This window comes from Mobula birostris, chromosome 31 (assembly GCF_030028105.1).
Source record: "Mobula birostris isolate sMobBir1 chromosome 31, sMobBir1.hap1, whole genome shotgun sequence".
NCBI lineage: Eukaryota > Metazoa > Chordata > Chondrichthyes > Myliobatiformes > Myliobatidae > Mobula > Mobula birostris.
This window is the reverse complement of record NC_092400.1, coordinates 27,598,767-27,622,149: the sequence shown is the minus strand read 5'-3', so window position 1 is coordinate 27,622,149 and position 23,383 is coordinate 27,598,767. Positions and strand designations below refer to the sequence as shown.

At 42.6% G+C, this 23,383-nt stretch overlaps 1 protein-coding gene across 2 annotated transcripts in view; it reads left to right on the top strand.

Annotated features, from left to right (window-relative positions):
* The window catches only part of mn1b (meningioma 1b), a 180,180-nt gene that overhangs the window by 53,127 nt on the left and 103,670 nt on the right, over nucleotides 1-23,383 (top strand). Inside the window, exon 2 of one of the 2 annotated variants that reach the window (XM_072247995.1) lies at nucleotides 22,592-22,662. The exons of the other annotated variant lie outside the window; for it this stretch is intronic. Within the exon in view, the coding sequence (XP_072104096.1) occupies nucleotides 22,592-22,647 (56 nt within the window). The 3' untranslated portion in view covers nucleotides 22,648-22,662. Of the gene's footprint in view, nucleotides 1-22,591; nucleotides 22,663-23,383 lie in introns of those variants that run through there. 2 annotated transcript variants of the gene reach the window in all.

Sequence of the window (23,383 nt, the reverse complement as noted above, 5' to 3'; positions counted from 1 at the left end):
TAGAAAGGGTGCAGGGGAGTTTTACAAAGACGTTGCCTGGATTGGGGAGCATGCCTTATGAGAATAAGTTGAGTGAATTTGGTCTTTTCTCCTTGGAACGACGGAGGTTGAGAGGTGACCTGATAGAGGTGTATAAGATGATGAGAGGGATTGATTTTGTGGGTAGTCAGAGGCTTTTTCCCAGGGCTGAAATGGCTAACACGAGGGTGCACAGTTTTAAGGTGCTTTGAAGTAGGCACAGAGGAGATGTCAGGGGTAAGTTTTTTATACAGAGAGTGATGAGTATGTGGAATGGGCTGCTGGTGATGGTGGTGGAGGTAGATACAATAGGGCCTTTTAAGAGACTCCTGGATAGGTACATGGAGCTTAGAAAAATAGAGGGCTATGGGTAACCCGAGGTAATTTCTAAAGTAAGTACATGTTTGTCACAGCATTGTGGGCTGAAGGGCTTGTATTGTGCTGTAGGTTTTCTGTTTCTATGAGTGGTGCCTCAGAAAGGCAGCATCCATCATTAAGGACCCCCATCACCCTGGACGTGCCTTGTTCTGATTGCTACCGTCAGGAAGGATGTACAGGAGCCTGAAGGCACACACTCAATGATTCAGGAACAGCTTCTTCCCCTCTGCCATCCGATTTCTGAACGGAGATTGAACCCATGAACACTACTTAACTACATTTTTATTTCTATTTTTTTGCACTACTTATTTAATTTAACTATTTAATATATATACTTACTGTAATTCACAGTTTTTTCTCTCTATTATCATGTACTGCATTGTACTGCTGCTGCAAAGTTAACAAATTTCATGACATATGCCAGTGATATTAAATCTGACTTTGATGGGCAGGTTGTGATCCTCTTCCATTTCACCCACCACTCCAAGCAAATAGCAAATGTTTTTGTTCCCTCCCTAGACGCCGTTTAACTCTGTAACTTCCAAGAGAAGTGAGTACAGAAAGCGGCTCTTTTGGGCAAATATTACACATACTTATGTGCTTAGTGATTACTGGGCAGGGTCATGACCTTATTTGCTCCCCCACCTCCCCATGCAAGCCCCTGATAGCGACCAAATTAAATTCTGGACTCTTGTCTATATTCAGGTTAGTTGCTCCACCACTGTGGCTATGTTTTTCACTGCCAAATCACCAAAGTCTGGATACCTCTCCTTAAGCTATGAGACCCTTAATCCTTATTTATTTATTTTCTTTTATTGAGATGCTGTGTGGAACAAGCCCTTCCACCTCTTTGAGCCACGCTGCCCAACAATCCCCCAATTTAATCCTAGCCCAATGACCAATTAACCTACCAAACGGTAAGTCTTTGTACCGTGGGAGGAACCTGGAGCACCTGGGGGAAACCCACGTGGTCATGGGGAGAATGTACAAACTCCTCATAGGCCGCAGTGGGAATTGACCCTGGGTCATCTGTACTGTAAAGCGCTGTGCTAACCACTGCGCCACAATGTTGCCCCATTCTTTATACTCTGAGACATACTTTAAAAGCTGCCTCTTTGACTGCTCGATCCTCTGTATTTGCTGCTGAAACTTGGTGTAAAAGTTTGTATGATCAACACTGATGTGAGGGCCTGGCTCTGTTAAAAACCCCGCAAGACCAGAATGCTGTTACGATAAGCAGATGAAACCTTTACTGGACTGCTCCTGACTACAGGTTACCAGAGGTTAATGATGCAGTTGTGCCTTGCGTAGCCTCTGAATCCACAGATTAGAGTTAAGTTGTGTTGTGTGCGAATATCTCTGAGCCGTCATCGGGGGTGGTGAATGGTGACCCAGGTGCCAGGGTCGAGCTCAAACAGTGGGAGGGCAGCCCAATAGCCTTTTCAGAGGCTAAAGATTTGGGGGGATTAAAATCCTGAAAAAGCGACTTCTCAGCTGTTTGTTAATGAGTCTCCAGCCAGCCAAGCAAACAAATCTAATCAATAGTTTATTAAAAAAAACACACGCACGCACCCTCAGCATAAGGCTGCCAAAAAAAACCACGCCAGGGGCACTGAGAGTGGAGGCCGAATACCACAGAGACAAAAGGCTTTTCCTCTGAACATTTGTGCAATCTGAACTTTCTCACATATCCCAGCCCTTGAATGATGCTTACTTAAGACGGGACTCCAGTTTCAGGTTTGGTTCCGTAATAGAATCTTAAATCCAGACAGTTGTTCCTTGAGTCTTTTGTGGTTCTACTAGATTTTTTTTGTTCTGGTATTGAAAAGTCATTAAGTAATGATAATTGGCCTAATCGGCAGGCCTTAAGCCAGGGAGTGAGGTGGGAGGCGGAGAGCATTTGTTCTTGATTGGGGCCCTTCCCCCAGCCACTGTTTACAATTCCCTTTCTTGGAATAGTTGAGTGGCAGTTGAGAGGAAGCCACCTTCCTCTCCATGCCTGGAAAGGAAGCCAGTTGAAGGTTGCCTGGTGTCACGGCAGCACAATGAACGCATCTCGTCAGTGGCTTGCTCAGACTCTCTTCAGGGATGAAATACAGCTTGTGATGGGACAAGTAGCTGTTGCTTTGATAATTAAAGGCATTTTATCTTAATTTGACCTGTTGGAAACTGTCCTTTCATGATTTATGATTACACAGATTAGAATGGGAGATCCATTGCAGTGACTGGGCCTAAGGTTCTATTCTGATATACCCCAGTGGGCCTATTAAATAGTTAAGATTGTTTGCTTTTAGTCTCTTGTCTGTTTGTTTCCTATTGGCACAGCGTATCAAGCATGATAGAGCTTCTCCAGCGAGCGGGTGTTAGAAACAGTAACGCTCACCGTAATTTATCATCTCATCCAGCCAGCCCACTGTTTATAAAATAATGGTAAAGCAGTCATGTTGGAAGTACTTTAACTCATGAAATCATGGATGCAATACTGAAGTAAGCCCTTCAGTCTGTGATGGAGTTTACAAGGTAAACACACTCTTTACACCCCCCGCCCCCCCCAGATGTTTAGATGAAGATTTAAGCGCTGGGCTGAATCGGAAAGGGTGGGCCCAGGCCGAATCGAGGTGGAGAAGTCCAGGCAGCAGAGCGTATCGAGGGGACAGAACCCAGTGTTCAGACGGCGATTAGGCGCAGGGCCAGATTGGAAAGGTCAGGGTGTCGGTGCGCGAGGCAAGGGGTTCAGCTCTCCGTTCTGCAATGTTTGCTCAGCTCTGCGCTGAGCTATGAGTCTGGGACTCTCTTTGTGCACTTCAGTTCAAAATGCTGTTTGTTCGCCCTTATTATTTCCCTGATTTGTTGATTTTTGTTTCTGCACCATTGGTGTTCAGCGGTCTTCTTTTATAGGGGTTTTCTAGGGTTTCTTTGTTTTGTGGCTCTCTGATGGAAGATGAATCTGAAGATTGTATAATGTATACATACTCAGATAATAAATGTACTTTGAACGAACACACACACACACACACACACAAGCATTGTCTTGTCATTCTGCTGTCGTTGCACTGAGTGTGTGCATCTCAATGTCTTCCCCCATGTATTCTCATAATGGATCCTAAAGGGTTGCCTTTATGGTGCCTTTCCCACCTTACATGGCAAAATGTTCCATTTCTTTAGTAATGGGGATGTGTAAGTGTGTATATATTGTTTGTGTACTGTGTTTAATGTATATTTCTGTTTATTTTGTAATATGATTGTAACTATGTTGTGTGGTGCATCATATTCTAGTTCATGTGTTGCTGTAAGTTAACTGTGTGAGTAATTAAAGATGGGATGTCCTGGTGTCCAGTAAACGGGAATTGCTTTCAGTGAGAGAGAGAGATTGGGGCTGTCAGGAGTTCACACTGGACAAAGTATGGAGCTGTTATTCTGTTTTCTGGTAGACATCTTTTTGTAAATATTGGCAGTTTTCACTATATTTTGTAAGTTTGATTTTTGAGATACCTAATAAATGTCCTTCCACTAAAGTGCTAAGTGACTCCAGCCAATTGTCCTTTGGTCATAACCCACGTCCTTCCAAGATCAGGCTGACCATCAAGTGCACATTTTTCCCCTTGTCCATATTTTCTCACCGTCTTCCCATCAGATACTTGAAAGCCTTCAATGAAAGGGAGGGAGAAAGTGGCTAGCATGCAGCACTTACAGACTTGGGTAGCAAAAATAAGAGGGCTTGTTACATCTCAGGGTGCACCCTGATAAATTTTTACTCAGCCATCACTGAGAGGGTTGCGACCGCCTCTGTCACCATTTGGTTTCCCGCCGCCTCCTCCTTCTCCAAGTCCAGGTTGCAGCAGTGGTCCCATCAGGCTGTCAGTTATCAATATTATTCATAGAGATACAGTGAGGAATAGCCCTGATTTAAATCTAGCCTAATCATGGACAATTTACAATGACCGATTAACCTATCAACTGGGACGTCTTTGGACTGTGGGAGGAAACCGGAGCACCTGGAGGAAACCCATGCAGTCGTGGGGAGAACATACAAGCTCCTTAAGGCAGTGGCGAGATTTGAACCTGGGTTGCTGGTACTGTAAAGTGTTGAGCTCACCACTACGCTACTGTACCGCCCCTAAAGATATTAAAAGACCTGTTCTTCATCAGAGCGAAAAAAGAGCTAAAAGAATTACTAACAAGAGAAAATCTGCAGACGCTGGAAATCCAAGTAACACACACACGAAATACTGGAGGAACTCAGCAGGCCAGACAGTGTTTTTTTCCATAGATGCTGTCAGGCCTGCTGAGTTCCTCCAGCATTTTGTGTGTATTGCCTGAAAAAATTACTGCTAACTCCAGCCACTCTAGCTACAAGTCTATCAGCACTGGGACTACACGTCATCTCCTTTCCTGTAGATATCCAGCTTCTCAACAAAATTCACTCAGGTGTGATACCCTGACTGTCCCCGCACAATATCCATTAAATGGTCTGTCCTGCTCTCCGTGTTCTGCTGATAACTATTGAGTCTGTTCATAGGTTCACATTTATTGAAGTTTGATTATTGATGTTTGTGTGTGTGAAAATTCCCGCTAATTGTAGATTGCTCATGGATGTTTGGGCTGTTGTCTTGTAAATTGTTGGTTCCTATTGTGTTGTCTGTTATGGTGCTGTCCTTTGTTTTATGCTTGGCACCGAACCACAATCAATTCTGGTCTGTTTCACATTCTGGCAGCAAAGTGATTCTGACTCTGTGAAGCAGATGTCTGAAATTCTCAGCAGGAGAGGCAGCATCTGTAGAGGAGGCAAGCTTTAAACATCGAGTCACTGAGACTTCATTGGAACCACATTTTTTCGAGGACACTTGCTTTTGTGATTCTCAGGAGGCTGAGTAGGGTGGGGATGGGAGTTGGTCAGTTAGGTAAAATGACAGACGATTGGAAACATGGGCTCTTTGCTTGAGGACTAAATATTACTATTCTGCAAAACACATACCCTAACCTCTTTTACCCTCTGCAACGTGGAGTTTATCTGTCTGTATCCTACATGGCTTAACGTTGAGAAGTATTTAATTACTTCCGTAAGTTAGAGTAATTCGACAAACTGATACAATTTTTTCACCGATTCTCACTGTGGATTCTGCGTCCTAAATTTTGTTTGATAATCAGTCCTATTAAGCACCTTGCGAAAGTGAATCTCAGAAAATGCTCATTAGCTTGCTCAGTGGGAGTTCCCAGGAATGTGTCAGTTCTGAGCCATAGAGCCAAATGCAAATTTTGAGTTTGCAGCCAAAGTAAACCGATGCACATTAAGAAGTAGTGAAAATTTTAATCCCATTTTCGCATTTTCTTGCCACGAAACAGCGAGACTGCAAGATTACATCATTGGAATCCAAGGACTGCTCCTTCAACAAGTTCTGAAACAAGAGCAGAAGATGATGGAAAATAAAACTCAGCATGTCAGGGTGCACCTGTGGAAAGAGAAACAGTTAATAGAATCATGGAATCCTAGAATATTGCAGAACTGAAACAGGCCCTTTGGCCCAACTAGTCCATGGCAACCTATTAATTTTCCCAGTCCTATCCACCTGCACCCGTACCATAGCCTTCCATACCCTTCCCATCCATGTACCTACACAAATTTCTCTTAAATGTTGAATCGAACCTGTACCCACCACTTCCACTGGTAGCTCTTTCCACTTCTTCTGAGTGAAGAAGATTATCTATTTATTTATTTATTTATTTAGACACTGTACAGAATAGGCCCTTCTGGCCCTTCAAGCTGTGCCGCCCAGCAATCCCCTGATTTAATCCTGGTCAAATTACCGGAGAATTTACAATGAACAATTTTCCAGCCAGTACGTCTTTGGACTGTGAGAGGAAATCCACGCAGTCAGAGGGAAAACATACAAACTCCTTACAGGCAGTGGCAGGAATTGAACCCAATTCACCCAAACTGTAAAGCGTTGTGCTGACCATGCCGTCCCCATTCTTTCGCTGTGTCGATCACCTCAGGGCAAAATGATGCACAATGACAATTTCATCTGAAATGGGAAGATACAACAGGGCAACAATGTCCTCTGTGCTTATATCCCATCCACCGAGTCATCGGAACAAACCTCACCAGTTAAACTCATGAGAAACACTCTCAGCCGGCTTAGCTCCTCCCACTAACGAAACGCGCAAATATTTCAGACATGATGTAATATCAGAACTACCAAGAAAACCTGAAAGTATTAAAGCATTTCAAAAAGATATAAAATGTAAATATAAATGAACAAAAAATAAACTTTGCTACCTCACATCTGTTCTTCTCCATTGAAAATGGAAGAAGATGCTGGCATTCTCTGCAGCACCCAGCACTAGTTGCCAAATACAATTACCAGAATTTCCTCAAGATGTTTCGTAAACATTGAAGCCAATTTAATTTAGGATGCTGCTCTCATGAGCTCCTGTGCTTCCCTCCTCTGACAGGTTAGTAAGAGTGCTTCAGAGAAGTATATTCAGTTCATATATATTACAATCTGGGCGATGCTGAGTGTTAGCACAGACAACTTTCTGGTAACACAATTGAGACTAGACAGTTATGCGATATAGACCCTGTTGATGTGCACAGTTAGGCCATTGGGTTAGCACTGGCCTACACTTTATACTTTATACTTTATTGTCACCAAACAATTGATACTAGAACATACAATCATCATAGCGATATTTGATTCTGCGCTTCCCACTCCCTGGATTACAAATCGATAGTAAATATTAAAAATTTAAATTATAAATCATAAATAGAAAATAGAAAAATGGGAAGTAAGGTAGTGCAAAAAAACCGACATGCAGGTCCGGATATTGACTTGGCCCCGATCCCGAGTCAATGAGCCTTAGTTTGTGTCATTCAAAGATTCATTTGCTGTTTGTAAGTAGTCACTGGGCTTCACCAGCGCCATCTTAAACTGTGCATTGGGTGTTTGATGTTTCCTTCGAATGGATTCCATGGTGTTTCATTGCTTGCGGGAGGATGAATCTCAGAGTTATATACTAACTACATTGTTTCGTTGTCCTTTTCCGCGCCTTGTGGCACATCAGGTGGCAACCTTGCTGTTTCTTTAGCATTCTGTCTGTTTTTTATGAGGCCGAGTTTCGGTCTTGATGCTCAACCCAGCACGGATGGAAAGCGTGCAAGGAGCCGGCCGGAATCGAACCCAGGACCACTCACTTTGAAGTCCGGAACGGATGCCACTACACCACAGCAATACTACATACATACTTTGAAAATAAATGTACTTTGAACTTTGGAAAAAAAAACAACAACAAATCATGCAAACAGCAAAAAGCAAGTGAATAACACACAGAATATTAAACATCAAACCACAGAATACTCGAAATGGTCTTCCATGGCATAAAACAAAGGCAGGAATGAGAAAATAGGACTCATCCCATTATAGCTCAAAGCCCTAGTATGTTATACCTTATAATGGTCTCTAGTAATCTGAACAACAGGCAAATTCTGGGCTCTTTTGCATACCTTGGTAAATTAAACATTTGTATTGGAAAATAAATGTATTTTACTAGGGAACATTTTATAGACATTGGAGTTGGTGGCCAATTTGGGTGGTAAAGTGTGGAGGAGCAGCCAAATTATGCTGTGACTTCTCAAATTCCTAAATTGATATTTTCTTGTTGGAGTTTGCATAATGTTTCTTAAAACTACTGAAGTAATTAATTATAGACTTTTGGCAGATTGGTAATAAACAGATGCAATTACTTTTTTATATGAATTACAGTAAAATAGCATCACAAGGTGCCATTTAACTAGAATCTAGGTAAGGGTTTGAGGGAGCATTTGGAACATTATGTGAAGTCACTCGGCACTTGGTCAAAATGGGGTTACCTTGAATTAAAGCAAGGTATGAGGGTGATGTAAGGCATGATTGTGTCTTACAAGGACAGGAAGCCAAATCAGTATCAATACAGGTGAAAGTGAAAAGAAGCAATAAAAAAGAAGGTTGGAAAGTTTACATGCTCCGTAACAATGGGAACAAAATGGAGAAGGTAGAAGAATCATACAACATTGAAACTGGCTATTTGCCCCATCTTGTCCACACCTTCCATGTTAAACCCATCTTCTAACACTTTGTCTATAGCCTTGTATACCTAGGTACAGAGAAAATTTATAAGGATGTTGCAAAGACTGGAGGACGTGACTTATAAGAAAAGATTGAATAGGTTAGTACCTTATTCCTTGGAACATAGAAGATTGAGAAGGGATTGGATAGAGCTATGAGGGATATAGATAGGGTGAATGCAGGCAGGCTTTTTCCACTGAGGTTAGGTGGGACTACTACCAGAGATCATGGGTTAAGGGTGAAAGGTTAAAGGGAAACATGAGGGGAAACTTCTTCACTCAGAGGGTCATGAGAGTGGGGAACAAGCTGCCAGCGCAAGTGGTGCAAGCAAGCTTGATTTCAGCACTTAAGAGAAGTTTGGATCGGTATATCGATGGTAGGGGTATGGAAGGCTATCTGGTGTTAGTTGACAGCAGTAGTCAGTTTAAATGGTTTGTCATGGACTAGATGGGCTGAAGGGTCAGTTTCTGTGCTGTACTTCTCTATGATTCTGTGATTCCAGTCCTCATCTAGACACTGCATCAGTGACTCTGCTTCAATCATTCTCTCAGAATTAAATTGGTAAGAAATCACAAAAGTACTTTAAGATTTAGAAAGAAATCAGAAAAGTCTGCACCAAAGGTACTACCAAAAATAGGAAGGTGTGGTGGTACAAAATTCAAGATTCAGGAATGAATATTGTTCTTCAGTACAGAGTATAAAGTAGAACAAAATGATTGTTACTCTGGATCTGATGTGGAATAAAAAAAAGCACAATAAATATAAAGAACACAATGAAAAAAAGACACAATTAGTATAAATGTAAAAATAATCCCGTGTGTATATATATATTGATAGATGGTGTATATTTAATAGTGGTGAGATAGGCTGATCAACTTCCCACCATTTCAAAAAGTCAACTTTGCAAAAGTACTTTAGAGGATGAGTACATCAGTTCTCTAGAACAATGTGTTACGGCATCATTAAGGGACAGACCACTTAAACCTTATGTTTGTCATAAGACATGAATAATTAGTAATCCCAAGAGATTCTCCAGGGAAAAGTGGTCACAATAGGGTGAAATGTTGCATGTCCTTTTGTGGTGACAGCTACGTCATAGGTCCTTAAATTAAGCCAATTATTGTATGCATGGAGGGGTGCTTCGGTTAAAGTAAGCTTGAATCTAGGCTTGCCAACCAATAGCGATAACCAGCAATTAAAGAGAGATTTTAACATTTTTAATGGAGGTAATTTTTATTGATGGGGAGAAATTTTCTCCAGTAAATATGTGATTCCTCAAAGGCTAACCAAAGAGGTTATAGATACAATTAAATTAAAAGAGAAGGCTTGTAACATTGCCAGGGCAAATAGTAAGACAGGACAATTTGATTTCTAATGATAACTCATCGAATGGTGAGGGAGAAGATAAAGCACAGGACCATACTAGCATGAAATACCAACACAGTGAAGTGAGTTCCTATAAAGAAAATGGTAGAATTAACTACAGGTAGGGAATGAGGAAATAGCTAAAGCATGTAGCAAATATTTTATATCTCTCTTCACTGCAGGACTCACCATATCTGTAATAAGAATGGAGAGAATCAGAATTCAATGATACTGTAAAACTTAAAGTAACGAAAGTGTTGGAGAAATTAAGGGGACTAAGTTTCCTTGCGCTTCAATCTAAACCTGCATCCATAGGAGATTCTGAGGCTTCTGTTGGTCAAGGCTGACTCTAGATATTGTTTCCTGGAATTTAGAATTTCGAATTTATTGCTGTCTGGATAGCAAGCCAGGGCAGTACAATATGGAGAGTAAACTGTTACCCATGTAGCAAGCTCCGCTCCTCCATTGATCTGATGAACCCAAAGGAACGGCAGAGACCAATAGAGCCTGGCATCAGCAGTGTCACAGGAGTTGCTAGTCAGCATTGCACTCACAGGAAGACTGACTTAGGGACTTCAGCTCTGGATATTTTCCCTCAGGGTTTACTCCCAAAGCCTTCCCCATGAGTGGGTACAGCCACAAGGCAGCGAGGCTTGAGGTGAAAGTTTTCCTTCTCCTAAGCGAGCTGCCAACCATGCCTGACGAGCACCGTCTGCCCAAAGTGACTGGTCTTAAGCCTTTGCCCCTTCTCCTGTCAGTAGAAACAGTTCCACCGGGCTTAGTAGTTAAGCCACATATGAAGACCAGGGGACTATTTAATAGATAGCGGGAGCTTAACCCCACTACCACCCCGGCTATGACAAATTTAAGGAACCACTCTGACAGCTAATTAATCAAAATTAGTGATCAATGATTAATGCTTAGCCTGGTTTAACTCATTAGAGTAATTTTGCTATCCTGAAGATATGGATGCTATCGTGTGCCTTTGTATCATTGATGCCCGTGTCGTCGTGTTTCTTGCTAAAGAGGCTATTCGCCATGTGAATGTTGGCCATTTATTTAACCACTTATCAGAGCTGGTCCCAATCCTGCTCTTGCCCCAATGTCCATAAATGAGCATGCAGAAAAGCCCCGGGCTTCAGGAACATGGATAACTAAATTGAAAGATATCAAACAATTTAGCACGAAGTGACGTGGAACCCAAACACTGATCTTCATGCTTTGGTAACACACCGTTTCTGTTTCCCTAAGGCACGAATTGTTTTACTGCCCAAGAATATCCCTGTTAATTTAACAAGGTCACCTTATATCTCACTGGTATGTAAAGTTTCCCGAGTACAGTAAGATCAAAGCTCAAAGTTCTTGTAGGTATTCACAACAGAACAAAGCAATACACTGGAATCAATGAAAAACTATACACAAACTGCTAATGTGCAAAAGAAGACACTCGTTCATTACGTGCCATGTTGTATTTCATGGTTGATCATGGTCTTTCCATGACCATGATTGTTCTTGGCAAATTTTTCTACAGAAGTGGTTTGCCATTACCACCTTCTGGGCAGTGACTTTACAGGATGGTGACCGCAGCCATTATCAATACTCTCCAGAGATTGTCTGCCTGGTGTCAGTGGTCGCATAACCAGGACTCGTGATATGCACCAGATGCTCATACAACTATCCACCACCTGAGCCTATGGCTTCACGTGATCTTGATCAGTGGCAGGGAGGGGTGATAAGCAGGTGAAATTCTTTGCCCAAGAGTGACCTTGGCAGAAGAAGATGTACTGTGCAAATATAAAATAAACAAATGATGAGAATAAACAAACAAATAAATAATACTGATAACATGAGTTATAGAGTCCTTGAGAGTGAGTCCATAGGTTGTGGAATCAGTTCAGTGTTGAGGTGAGTGAAGTTATTCAGGCTGGTTAAGGAGCCTGATGGGTGAAGGGTAATGACTGTTCCTCAAGCTGGCGGGGTGGGACTTAGGGCTCTTGTACCCGCTTTCCGATGGCAGCAGCAAGAAGAGAGATGGTGATATGATAATTGTGATTCAGGATAGCTTCCATCTCGCTGATAAAGACTATTGTACGGTCCCCTACTACAATATCATGGACTCTTCAACTCGCAGTCTACTCTGTTGTGGCTTTGCGCATAATTGCTTACCTGCGCTGCACCTTCTCTGTAACTGTAACACTTCATCTGCACTCTATTATTGTTTTCACTTCTACTACCTTGATGCAGAATCACAATTGGGTTTATTACCAACGGCATGTGACGTGAAATTTGTTAACTTAGCAGCAGCAGTTCAATGCAATATTAATCTAGCCGAGAGAGAGAAAAAAGTAATAATAATAAATAAAATAAAACATGATAATAAATAAATAAGTAAAATCAGTTACATATATTGAATAGATTATTAAAAATGTGCAAAAATAGAAATACTGTACATTAAAAAAAAGTGAGGTAGTGTCCAAAGCTTCAAAGTCTATTTAGGAATCGGATGGCAGAAGGGAAGAAGCTGTTCCTGAATCGCTGAGTGTGTGCCTTCAGGCTTCTATATCTCTTACCTGATGGTAACAGTGAGAAAAGGCCATGCCCTGGGTGCTGGAGGTCCTTAATAATGGACGCTGCCTTTCTGAGACACTGCTCCCTAAAGATGTCCTGGGTACTTTGTAGGCTAGTGGCCAAGATGGAGCTGACTAGATTTACAACCTTCTGCAGCTTCTTTCGGTCCTGTGCAGTAGCCCCTCCATACCAGACAGTGATGCAGCCTGTCAGAATGCTCTCTATGGTACAACTATAGAAGTTTTTGCGTGTATTTGTTGACATGCCAAATCGCTTCAAACTCCTAATAAAGTATAGCTGCTGTCTTGCCTTCTTTATGACCACATCGATAGGTTGGGACCAGGTTAGACCCTCAGAGATTGTGTAATGAATTGATCAGCATGAATTGTGAGCGGCTGGGGCCTATCACAAGTCCTGGTTATGCCAGGCAGACTGCTTCTGAAGGGTGTTGATAATGGCTGGGGTCACCCGTCTTGTAAAGTTTCTGCCCGGAAGAAGACAATGGCAAACCACTTCTGTGAAAACATTTGCCAAGAACAATCATGGTCATGGAAAGACCATGATCACCTATGTCACGTGACACAAATTTTTTACTCTACCTTGGAACTTGTGACGATTATAAACCAATTTACTCTGTCCTTTCATCTGTACAAAACAATAGACAAATACAGCTTTACTACTCCGTACTATTGGTGAGGCACAAAGAGGACATTGTTGCTGTCATTAAATGTAGTTGTCTTACAACGTGACTGAAACGATATAAGCCAGCATCAGAATGAAAGGGGAGACAACAGCAGGGTGCTGCAAAGTATCCTGGTTAAAAAAAATTGATTAAACAATAAAACTTAGATAGTTTTAAATATAATACTTTTCCCTCAAAGTTCTAGGGATGAGATTTGGACATAAAATCAATTTCAACACAGGACATTGGCATTGGCCCAATTTGTTGGGATGCGGGGACATTTGCATTGGACCTTTAAAGTCCAATTGAGATGTGGGTGGGCAGGTTGGATCTTGTGCTTGCCCTCTGGTGTCAAGGGGGGGGCGTGTCAGAGGGAGTTCCCAGGAAATTCTTTCCTTTTCTGTTCGTTAAACAGTCTCAGCAGAGCTTCTAATTCCTGGTGTGTAGCTCTTGGGAGCTTTAGAAAGGTCTTGCAATGTTGGATTAATTATCCCTTGAAAGACGGGCCCCACTGGGCAGGGGAGGGGAAGGTGTCACATGCAAAGACAAAGTGCCCCTCACCATTTAAGGGGGGAACATCTGAAGGAGGCACCCACTGGAGTTATCCTGTGAGCACCGGCAGCTCCCAACAGTTACACAAGTGACCTTGTCCCTCGGCTTGGGGGCTCAGCCCAGACCCCAACTAGTGACACTGATGGGAGCGATGAGACCACCTTCCTTTTTTGTTTCCAATCAAAATAAACAAGACACACAGAGGAAAAGACTAGCAGAAACATTTACACCCTCAGGATATTCTAAGGTGTTAAATAAACTTCAGAATCAGGTTTAATATCACCGGCATATGCCATGAAATTTCTTGTCTTTGAGGCGGCAATACAGAATAATGGAGAAAAGAACTGTGACTACAGTAAGTATGTTTACTGCATATTAAATAGTTAAATTAAATAAGTAGTACCAAAAATAGAAATAAAATTGCAGTGAGGTAGTGTTCATGGGTTCAATGTTCATTCAGAAATTGGATGGCAGAGGGGAAGAAGCTGTTCCTGAATTGTTGAGTGTGTGTCTTCAGACTTCTACAGATCCTCCTTGATGGCAACAATGAGAACAAGGCATCACCTGGGTGGTGGGGGTCCTTAATGATGGACGCCACCTTTTTGGACATTGCTCCCTCCTTGAAGATGTCTTGGATACTATGGAGACTAGTGACCATGGCGGAGCTAAGTTTACAACCCACTGCAAATTATTTTGATCCTGTGCAGTAGCTCCCCCATACCAGATGGTGATGCAGCTGGTTAGAATGCTCAACACAGCACATCTGTAGAAAAGTTTGAATGCTTCTGGTGACATACCAAATCTCCTCAGACTCCTAATGAAATATAGCTGCTATCGTGCCTCCTTTGTAGCTGCATCGATAAGTTGGGCCCAAGTTAGATCTTCAGATTTCTGAGAACCCACAACAAAAGTGCAGGAACTTGAAATCACTCACTTTTCCCACTTCTGATCCCTCTGTGAGGACTGGTGTGGGTTCCCTCGTCCTACCCTTTCTGAAGTCCACAATCAGTTCTTTGGTCTTACTGACTTTGAGCGCAAGGTTGTTGGTATTGGTGAGGGATGGCATTGACTCTGGAGATTGCGCTGCTGCCCTTCTTCAAAATGAATCAGGGAACCTCTAGCTCAGGGGTCCCCAACCCTTTTCATGCCATAAATCCCTACCATTACCTGCGGGGTCCGTGGAAACCCCTTCCTCTCTGCTGTGTGCGGTTCCTGCAGCCGAGAAGAAGTGGGAAGGAAATTGGAGGTGGGCAGGAGAGGGATGAGATAAGCCATTCTGGAGAACAGGGCAAGAGAGGTAGAGTGCGGCACGGTCCTGAGTGAGCTGGAGTATTTTTTGCCATAACAAATTGTGTATGGAAGGGCATTGCCCCAATTTCAATCAATCAGCAAACTTGATTGAGGGCTTATACGTGCGTACATACCTGGCAGCCTTAGCCTTTGAATAATACCCTTACTGCCTGAAGATTTATCATCGTTGAGCCGTCCAAGTGAAAAGGGGGCTGCCGTTACACTAATCGTTTCTTCGTGCTGTGGGCTGACCCTACTTCTTCCTGCAATCGTCTATCTAGTTGATCGACTTTAATAGGAAATCCATTGCCTGGTTGTGTTTTGTTTCTTTAGTGACCAGGCAAATAAAAGAGAAAGAGAGGGGGAGGGGGTGGGGACAGACAGAGAAAGAAAGAGAGAAAAAAAACCATCATCAAATTCACATTCTTTTTCAATGGGAAAAAGGAGTGAACTTTGACCTTGTAGTGAAATCCAATAGAAAGCGTTTGTTCCCTGGCGTTGAGATGAATGAATGAGGGACCCCTTGCTCCTCAATGGGCCTTTGATACCAGGCTCTCTTTTTTGTTTTATGAGTGGGGAAGTCGCTTTGTTTCTTTCTTTTTGCAAGACCAGGTTAGTGTTTTTTTTTGGAAAGATATAAGTTTTAGTATACGCTTTATTAGTGAGAGCCACAGAGTAATCTGACATTGATTATTTAAACTAATTTCGAGTTGGATATTACTCCACAGGGAGGGTTTCTGGCGGTCTTGAAACACAGTTGTTCTGCAGTTTCCTCTGCCAATAATTGGGACACACTAACTCATTTTATACGACAAATGAAAATTCAGCATTGCTTTTATATTGTTAATAGTTTGCATTTTACTTGTAATTTGATAAAAAGATAACATTTTATATCAGTATGTTTCAGTGTGATATTACATACTCCTGTTCCCCTGTGAGGATATGCACTGAGTTCATGTGTGTGAGAATAGGGATGTGTGCGTGTGTGTGTGTGTAGGGATGTAATTGAGGGTGATTTGTATAGGGTGGGGTTTCCATGGCACTGTTCACTAAGAGAATAGAGCTTTTTCACTGATGGCAATTTAATGTTTTAGCTGTGGTGGAGGTCCCTGGCTGCTCACATGGCCTCAAGACAGCAGAAAGCCTCAGTCAGAAGCTTGATGCCTTATTGCTGATGGCTGCCCCCTGCTGGAAGGATGTCAGATCAGCATCATTTTCCGATTGACTTCCGCTGGCAAACACTGCGCCACCTTTCACTGCAGACGCTGACTGATGTGCGTGTGTGCTGCTGGAGGAGACTTTTCCGTGATATTGAGCAGACCTATATAAACCTACTCTGTGATCAATCTAATTCTTTCCTCCTACAATGCCCCAAAACCACCTTTTTTTTAACATTCATGTGCTGGACTAAGAGTCTTTTAAGTGCCCCTATTATAGGAGTAGAGATATGTCTCTACCAAAGTTGCTAGGCTGCAGGTCACCCTTGGGCAAGGTGTAGCACCTACATACCACCCCTCCCCACACCTTGATCAGGGTCATGTGAAGCCATGGGCGGCAGGTGGTGGATGGTCGTATGAGCAGCTGGTGCATATTACAAGTTCTGGTTACGCGACCACTGACGCCAGGCAGACAACCTCCAAAGAATATTGACAAGAGCTGGGGTCACCCGTCTTGTAAAGACACTACCCAGAGAAGGCAATGGCAAACCAATTCTGTAGAAAAATTTGCCCAGGGCAATCATGGTTATGGAACAACCATAATCGCCTGTGTCATACGACACGGCACATAATGATGATGATGATGATGATGATGATTGCATCAGTATCTACCATCATTACCAGAAAACATTTGTATGATAAACAGCAGAAGAATCAGCGTCGAACATTGTACTACCACCCTTTGCTGCCTACCACTAAGCTAATTTGTGCCCAGTTGGCAAACTCACCCCATATCCCATGTGTTCTCACCTTCCAGGCCAGTCAACCACGTCAAAGGCCATACCAAAGTCCATTTTTAATGTGAACATTTTAAAATGTTTAATAGGAACAACTGGAAATGTAAAATTGGCAGGTTGGTAAGTTGTCAACCTATGTAAGAATGTACCATCGATAAACATAGTGGCCACACTGGAATTTCTGACTACACAAAATAATTAAATCAATACTTTACTATTCCTGGGAAGGAGGTGCAGGAGCCTAATGTTCTATACTCAATGTTTTAAGAAAAGCTTCATTCCTTTGTTCTGAGCACCCAATGAACCCACAAACACCATCGCATTATTTGTCTTTTGCATTACTGATTTGTTTTTGTAATTTATGGTAACTTGATGTCTTGTACTGTTCTGCTGCCACAAGACAATACATTTCAAGTTCAAGGTTCAAGGGACATTCATTATCAAAGTACGTATGCAGTATACAACTCTCGAGATTCATCTTTTCCAGACAGCCGTGAAAGAAAGAAACCAATGGCAGCCGTTTGAAAGAAAAGCAACAATCCCCCCCCCCCACGCACAAAAAAAATTGCGTAAATGGCAACAAGAACATCAAGCCAATCCTCCATGCGCAAAAAAAATCACACAAATGGCAATATGGACATCAACCTCTCCTTCACGCACAAAAAACAAATCACACAAACAGCATCAAGAATATTACCACCCCTTCCCCCACACAATATATGTCAATGATAATAAACCTGATTCTAATTTTGAGTTTGAAGTTCTGCTGACAATTGACAAGTGGAAATATTGATCACATTTTACTCCTAACCTTAATTATAGCCTGTTCTATTTTTAAAACTTGTAATTTCTAGGTTGAATGAACAGATTAGTTGCAACACGATACCCCTGCTATCATTTCTTTTTCTTCCTTTTTTTTGAACCCTCTGAAGAACAGATTCCCTCTGCTTACTTTCTCTTTGAACACTTCTTCATGTGTGGCTCTTTGAGCAGCAGTTTAGTATTGTTCGTCTGCACTTTTCATACATTCAGCATTTACCTTTGTGGATGGAAGGTGTGCCATTACCCGAAGGTTATTCTGGACAAAAATTTACGGCATGAATCTTGGTCTGTTGGCATGGTTCAAACGATTCAAGGATTCAAAGCATATTTGTTATCAAGGTATGCATGCAGTACACAACCCTGAGATCATCTTCCCCACAGTCAAACAGAAAGAAGAACCGTTCAAAAAGAAAAAAAACATCAACCCCCTCACGCACGAAAAAAATCAAGCAAACGGCAACAAAAAAGAGCGAAAACATACACAAGATCAAAAGGCATACTCAGTTCAGCTCAGTGTTCGTTATCTGCAGGCAAACCCGATGCAAAAGCCACCAGACTAGCAACAAAAATAGGAGGGACCAGAAACCAGAAATACATCATACATGAATTAGCGCCCAATCCACAAACCGCATCGATCAAACCTTGCTCCGGTGCCATCCTCCGACAGCACCGACAGGGAGGCAGAGATCATTTGAACGCAAGGACCTTCCCCTGGGAGCAGCGAGTGAGAGGGAGAGAGAGACCGTCACGTGCAGTGTCACCTTCCTCCGGCTCTGCCTTACCAGGCGGAGTGTGGAACAAGAGTGGTTAAAGCATTGTGCTGCTGAATAGATGGGTAATCTTGTGTCTGGAGAATATTGATTGTATTCCAATAAGGTTGAGACGACTGTCGATACTGCTCAGAATGTAGTCACTGGAGGTGCATGAGTGTGACTCTCTCGGCTGCTCTCTCACTGTTTTCCTACCCTGTTTACACTTTTCGATCACTGCCTGCTATATCCACCAGTGGACACAATTAAGATCAATAATGCAGAGCGTGAGGAATTATGGCTGTGAGTTTGAATGCACTCTTGCTGCTTTGTATCGAACTGTATTCAACAACCACAAGGTTCATAGGGAAAGCTTCCTGGGAGTCAGCTTTTGCACAGACCTAAAGCTGTTTCTGACAACACTGCATTGTCAGGGCACAGATGCAGTCCTGTTTTACTGCCTATCTACACAGGAAGCCTCTAGACAAGAGGCAGCTGCTTCTAAGAGGAGCTTGGAGCTGAAATAATCTGGCTATCACTGGTGATTGTGTGGCAGGGTGGAGATACGCCTCTGCCAAAGGAGGTTTAAGGCGCTTTTTCCCTCTGCTAGGTTGCCGGTCACCCTTGGGTAAGGTGTAGCACCTGCTTAGCCCCCAGATCAGATTCATGTGAGGCCATGGAAGCAGGTGCTGGATGGTCGTACGAGCAGCTGGTGCAGATCACAAGTCCTGGTTAGGTGACCACTGATGCCAGACAGACAATCTCGGAAGAGTAGTGATAATGGCAGGGGTCACCCGTCTTGTAAAGACACTGCCCAGAAGAAAGCAACGGCAAACCCACTTCTACAGAAAAATTTGCCAAGAACAATCATGGTCATGGAAAGACCAGAATCACCCATGTCACATGACAGGGCACATAATGATGAAAACGATGATCACTGGTGCATCTTCTGCATGGAAGTAGGAGTAATTCACTATATTCATGATCAGTAACAGGAGCAACAGGAGCCTAGAAGGACCTTAACATTTTGCCTGAAACTTCATTTAGGCAAACACATCTCTGTGAGCAGTATACCGCAGTAACTCACTTTTTTGAGGGGGGTAGATATTTGAGTACTTCATGATGTCGGTGTCAAGAAACTCTTTGCATATCTGAGGAGGGTAACTTCAATATAATTTGTGCTAGTGAAGGGTGTCGTTCTCCTCCAGATCCAAAACTAGAAAGCTGAACACACTTTGAAGAGGGCAGGTAACCTGACTGAATTGGCCCCTGCCTTTCTTTTCTGCCATCTCCTTTTGTAAAACAGTACAACCAATTGGAAGAACTGTCCTGCAGTCTTTCTGGTGCTGACCAATGTTGGAAGAGTTGTAGTATATTGAATAGGACATTTCTCTTGCAAATCAAACTTTGAGCAGTTGTTATACCTGAGCATGAGTGTGATGTAAGGTGGAACTCGCCTTTAAGGCCTCTATAACTCATGTTCTCAGTATTGTTTGTTTATTTATTTATTTTTGGCATTTGCACAGTTTGACTTCCTTTGCACATCGATCGTTTGTCAGTCTTTGTAGTTTTTCATTGATTCTTTGTTGTACTGTGAATGCCTGCAGGAAAATGAACCTCAGGGTTGTATGTGGTGACACTTATGTACTTTGATAATACATTTACTTTGAACATTGATCTGCAGTGAAGGGAGCACATCCCATTCCAGTGAAGATTCTTGTTGCAAAAGAGGATCTATCATAATTCAGGTCTGATCCAAGCGACTGAAATAACTCGGCCGGCTCAGTCAGGAAGGTGGACACAGAGGAGAGTCTTCTGAAATAAATCAATCCCACCCACCCACCATTTAACACCCAAGATGCTTGAGGAACTGAGCAGATCAGGCAGCGTCTATGGAGGAAAATGGACAGTGATGTTTTGGGTCAAGACCCTTTCGTCTGGGTCCAGTCCAGATGGAAGGTCTTGACCCAAGATATCAACTGTTCATCTCCCTCTATAGCTGCGGCCCAATTGCTGGTTCCTCCTTTATTTCGTGTCTTGCTCCCGATTCCAGCATCTGCCATCCATGTGGCTCCACACTCATTTCACACTTCCTTCACCCAAGCTCCATCCACTCACTGATGAGCGGCTCATAGACTGGACATGGAACCGCTGGAACTCCTGTTTTAAATCTGTCTGAACAATCAGCCAAATTTATAAGTGATTCCAAATGGAGTTAAGAAAAAGCTGAATCGGAATAATGATACATAAAGAGATGCAGATGAAATTCAGCACATTAAATGTGGGGGCACTGAACCTTTGAGAGAGGAATGGGTGAAGATATACTGCATTACAAATGGGACTCCAGTTCGAAGATTAGCTTTATTGGTCACATGTACATTGAAAGATAGAGTGAAATGAATAGTTTTGCAATAATAGCAAATCAGCGCGGATTGTGCTCGGAAGACCACAAGTGTCGGGACACTTCCAGTGCCAACATAGCATACCCACAACTCACTACCACTAAATGAATATGGGAGGAAACTGAACACGCAAAGGAAACCCATGTGGGGGAGAACGTACAAATTCCTCACAGACAGTGGCAGGGATCGAACCCCGTACTTACATCTGGCACTAAAAAGTGTTGCCTTAACTGCTACACTGCCATGCCATACTGTTGAGCTGTTATCAATAAAGTATGTCTATCTATCTCTATCTATCTTACCTATTGACTGTAATACTCACTGGAAATCCCAAGGTTGTAAAATTCAACTTTTTCTTCTGGAAGTGAGATTGGAAAAGAGTCATGGTATTAGTGGACGTGTATCGTGGCCACCCGCAGCATGATAGCGTAATGGTCAGCACAACGCTTTACAGTACCAGCGACAAGGGTTCAATTCCTGCCACTGCCTGTGAGGAGTTTGCACGTTCTCCCCGTGACCGCGTGGGTTTTCTCCGGGTTCTCTGGTTACCCCCACAGTCCAAAGACGTACCGGTTAGTAGGTTCATTGGTCACTGTAAATTGCCCTGTGATTAGGCTGCGTTTAACCAAGTGGGTTGCTGGTGGCACGGCTTGAAGGGCCTATTCCACACTGTATCTCAATCAATCAGTCGATCAATGAATAAATATTACACGAGGATATTCTTTTCCCTGGAGTTTGAGAAAGCCTGCATTGAAACTAGATTTGGATGGGATCCTTACTGTCTTCTGCTGAGTCTCAGCAACCCCACTGAAGATCTTGATGCGGTAAGCGAAGAACGAAAAGCATGCTGAGCTGCACAGCCGAACTAACGGAGTGCGTGCTACAGAATGTCGTGCACTGATCAGAATGGACTGTGTGTGTATGGAACATAAGGCAAGTGTTCAAGTCCTGGACACATTGCAGGAAGAGCCCCAGGAAGTGGTATAAAATCCATAAGATATAAAAGTTCAAAGCTCATTTTTTATCCAAGTACATATATGTCACCATATACAACCCTGAGATTTATTTATTTATTTATTTATTTATTTTCCTTCTATATTCTGTATTGTTGCTGCTGAGTTAACAAATTTCATGACACATGCTGGTGATAAGAAACCTGATACTGACTCATTTTCTTGTGGGTGTTCACAGAAAAAAACCAAGAAATACAATAAAATCAATGAAAGACCTCCCCCAATAGGACGGACAAAACCAATCCGAAAAAGACAACAAACTCTGCCAATACAGAATGAGAGGAAAAAACCCCAAAATAGTTATAATAATTAAGCAATGAATATTGAGAACATAAGGTAAAGAATACTTGAAAATGAGTGTATAGGTTGTGGGAACAGTTCAGTGATGGAGCAAGTGAAGTTATCCCCCATCAGAGCCTGATGGTTGAGGGATAATAACTGTTCCTGAACCTGGTGATGTGAGTCCTGAGACTCCTGTACTTTCTTCCTGATGGCAGCAGTGAGAAGACAGCTGCTAGATATGAACTGGCTTAGTGCATATAAATCTGCATCCATTATCTTGGGCAAATCAGCAACTTGATATTGATTTACAATTGTGCTTGTTAAGTTTAGGTTAGGGAATTTCCTCAAATAAACAATGCTCAACATTTGGGAGGGTCTCGGCCCAAAACATCGACTGTTTACTCTTTTCCATAGATGCTGCCTGGCCTGCTGAGTTCCTCCAGCATTTTGTGTGTGTTGCTTGGGAGTAGGGTCCTGACTAGAGAAGGAAGACCCTCGCAGTCATTCAAAAGCTTGTTGGATGATGGGATGGAGGTATCTGTTAATATTTCTTTCCTGATGAATAAGTTAACATGGGTCAAATGATCCTGCTTGTCTGTATTTAACATTTATATTCTCGGACAGAGTGGCAGAGTTAGAGTGATGACGAAGTGTATGTGCCTCTCCCCTCCCCCCTCCACACTTCCTGCCTCCCAGCAAAATGGCTGATCAGTTTTGCAGTCCAAATTGTGATGGAGTGATTGGCTTGCAAATTTGTTTCATTCTTTTATTTTTCTTTTTGTAATCGTATTCTGCCTTTAGTCTTTCGGGACCTCCCTACTCTTCAGGAACCAGAGGGGCTTTGCAGAAATCAGAGAGAGCTGTTCCCAGTGCCCTTGGGAAATGCCATAGGTCATGTCAGACAATGGGCACTTTGATAGAGGGTCTGTGCAAATGTAAATCTGTGAAGGCGAAGAATGGGCATTCTGCTCAGAGGAGTACCTTCCATTAACAGGAGGTGGGAGTCTGAAAAAGGGTTTTAATCAAGTTTTCTTTTCGTGCTTGTTCAGAGGCAGCTTGGTTACCAGAAGCTCAAGCGTTGTTTAACCCTTCTTGACTTCATGGGGTGTTTAGATTTTGAGAGCTCCTCCCTCTGATTAACACTTCAGTCTGCTTATAAGCCTCTCCAAGGTTAGATGGCCTGTCCCGGTGCTGTTCGCAGCCCTT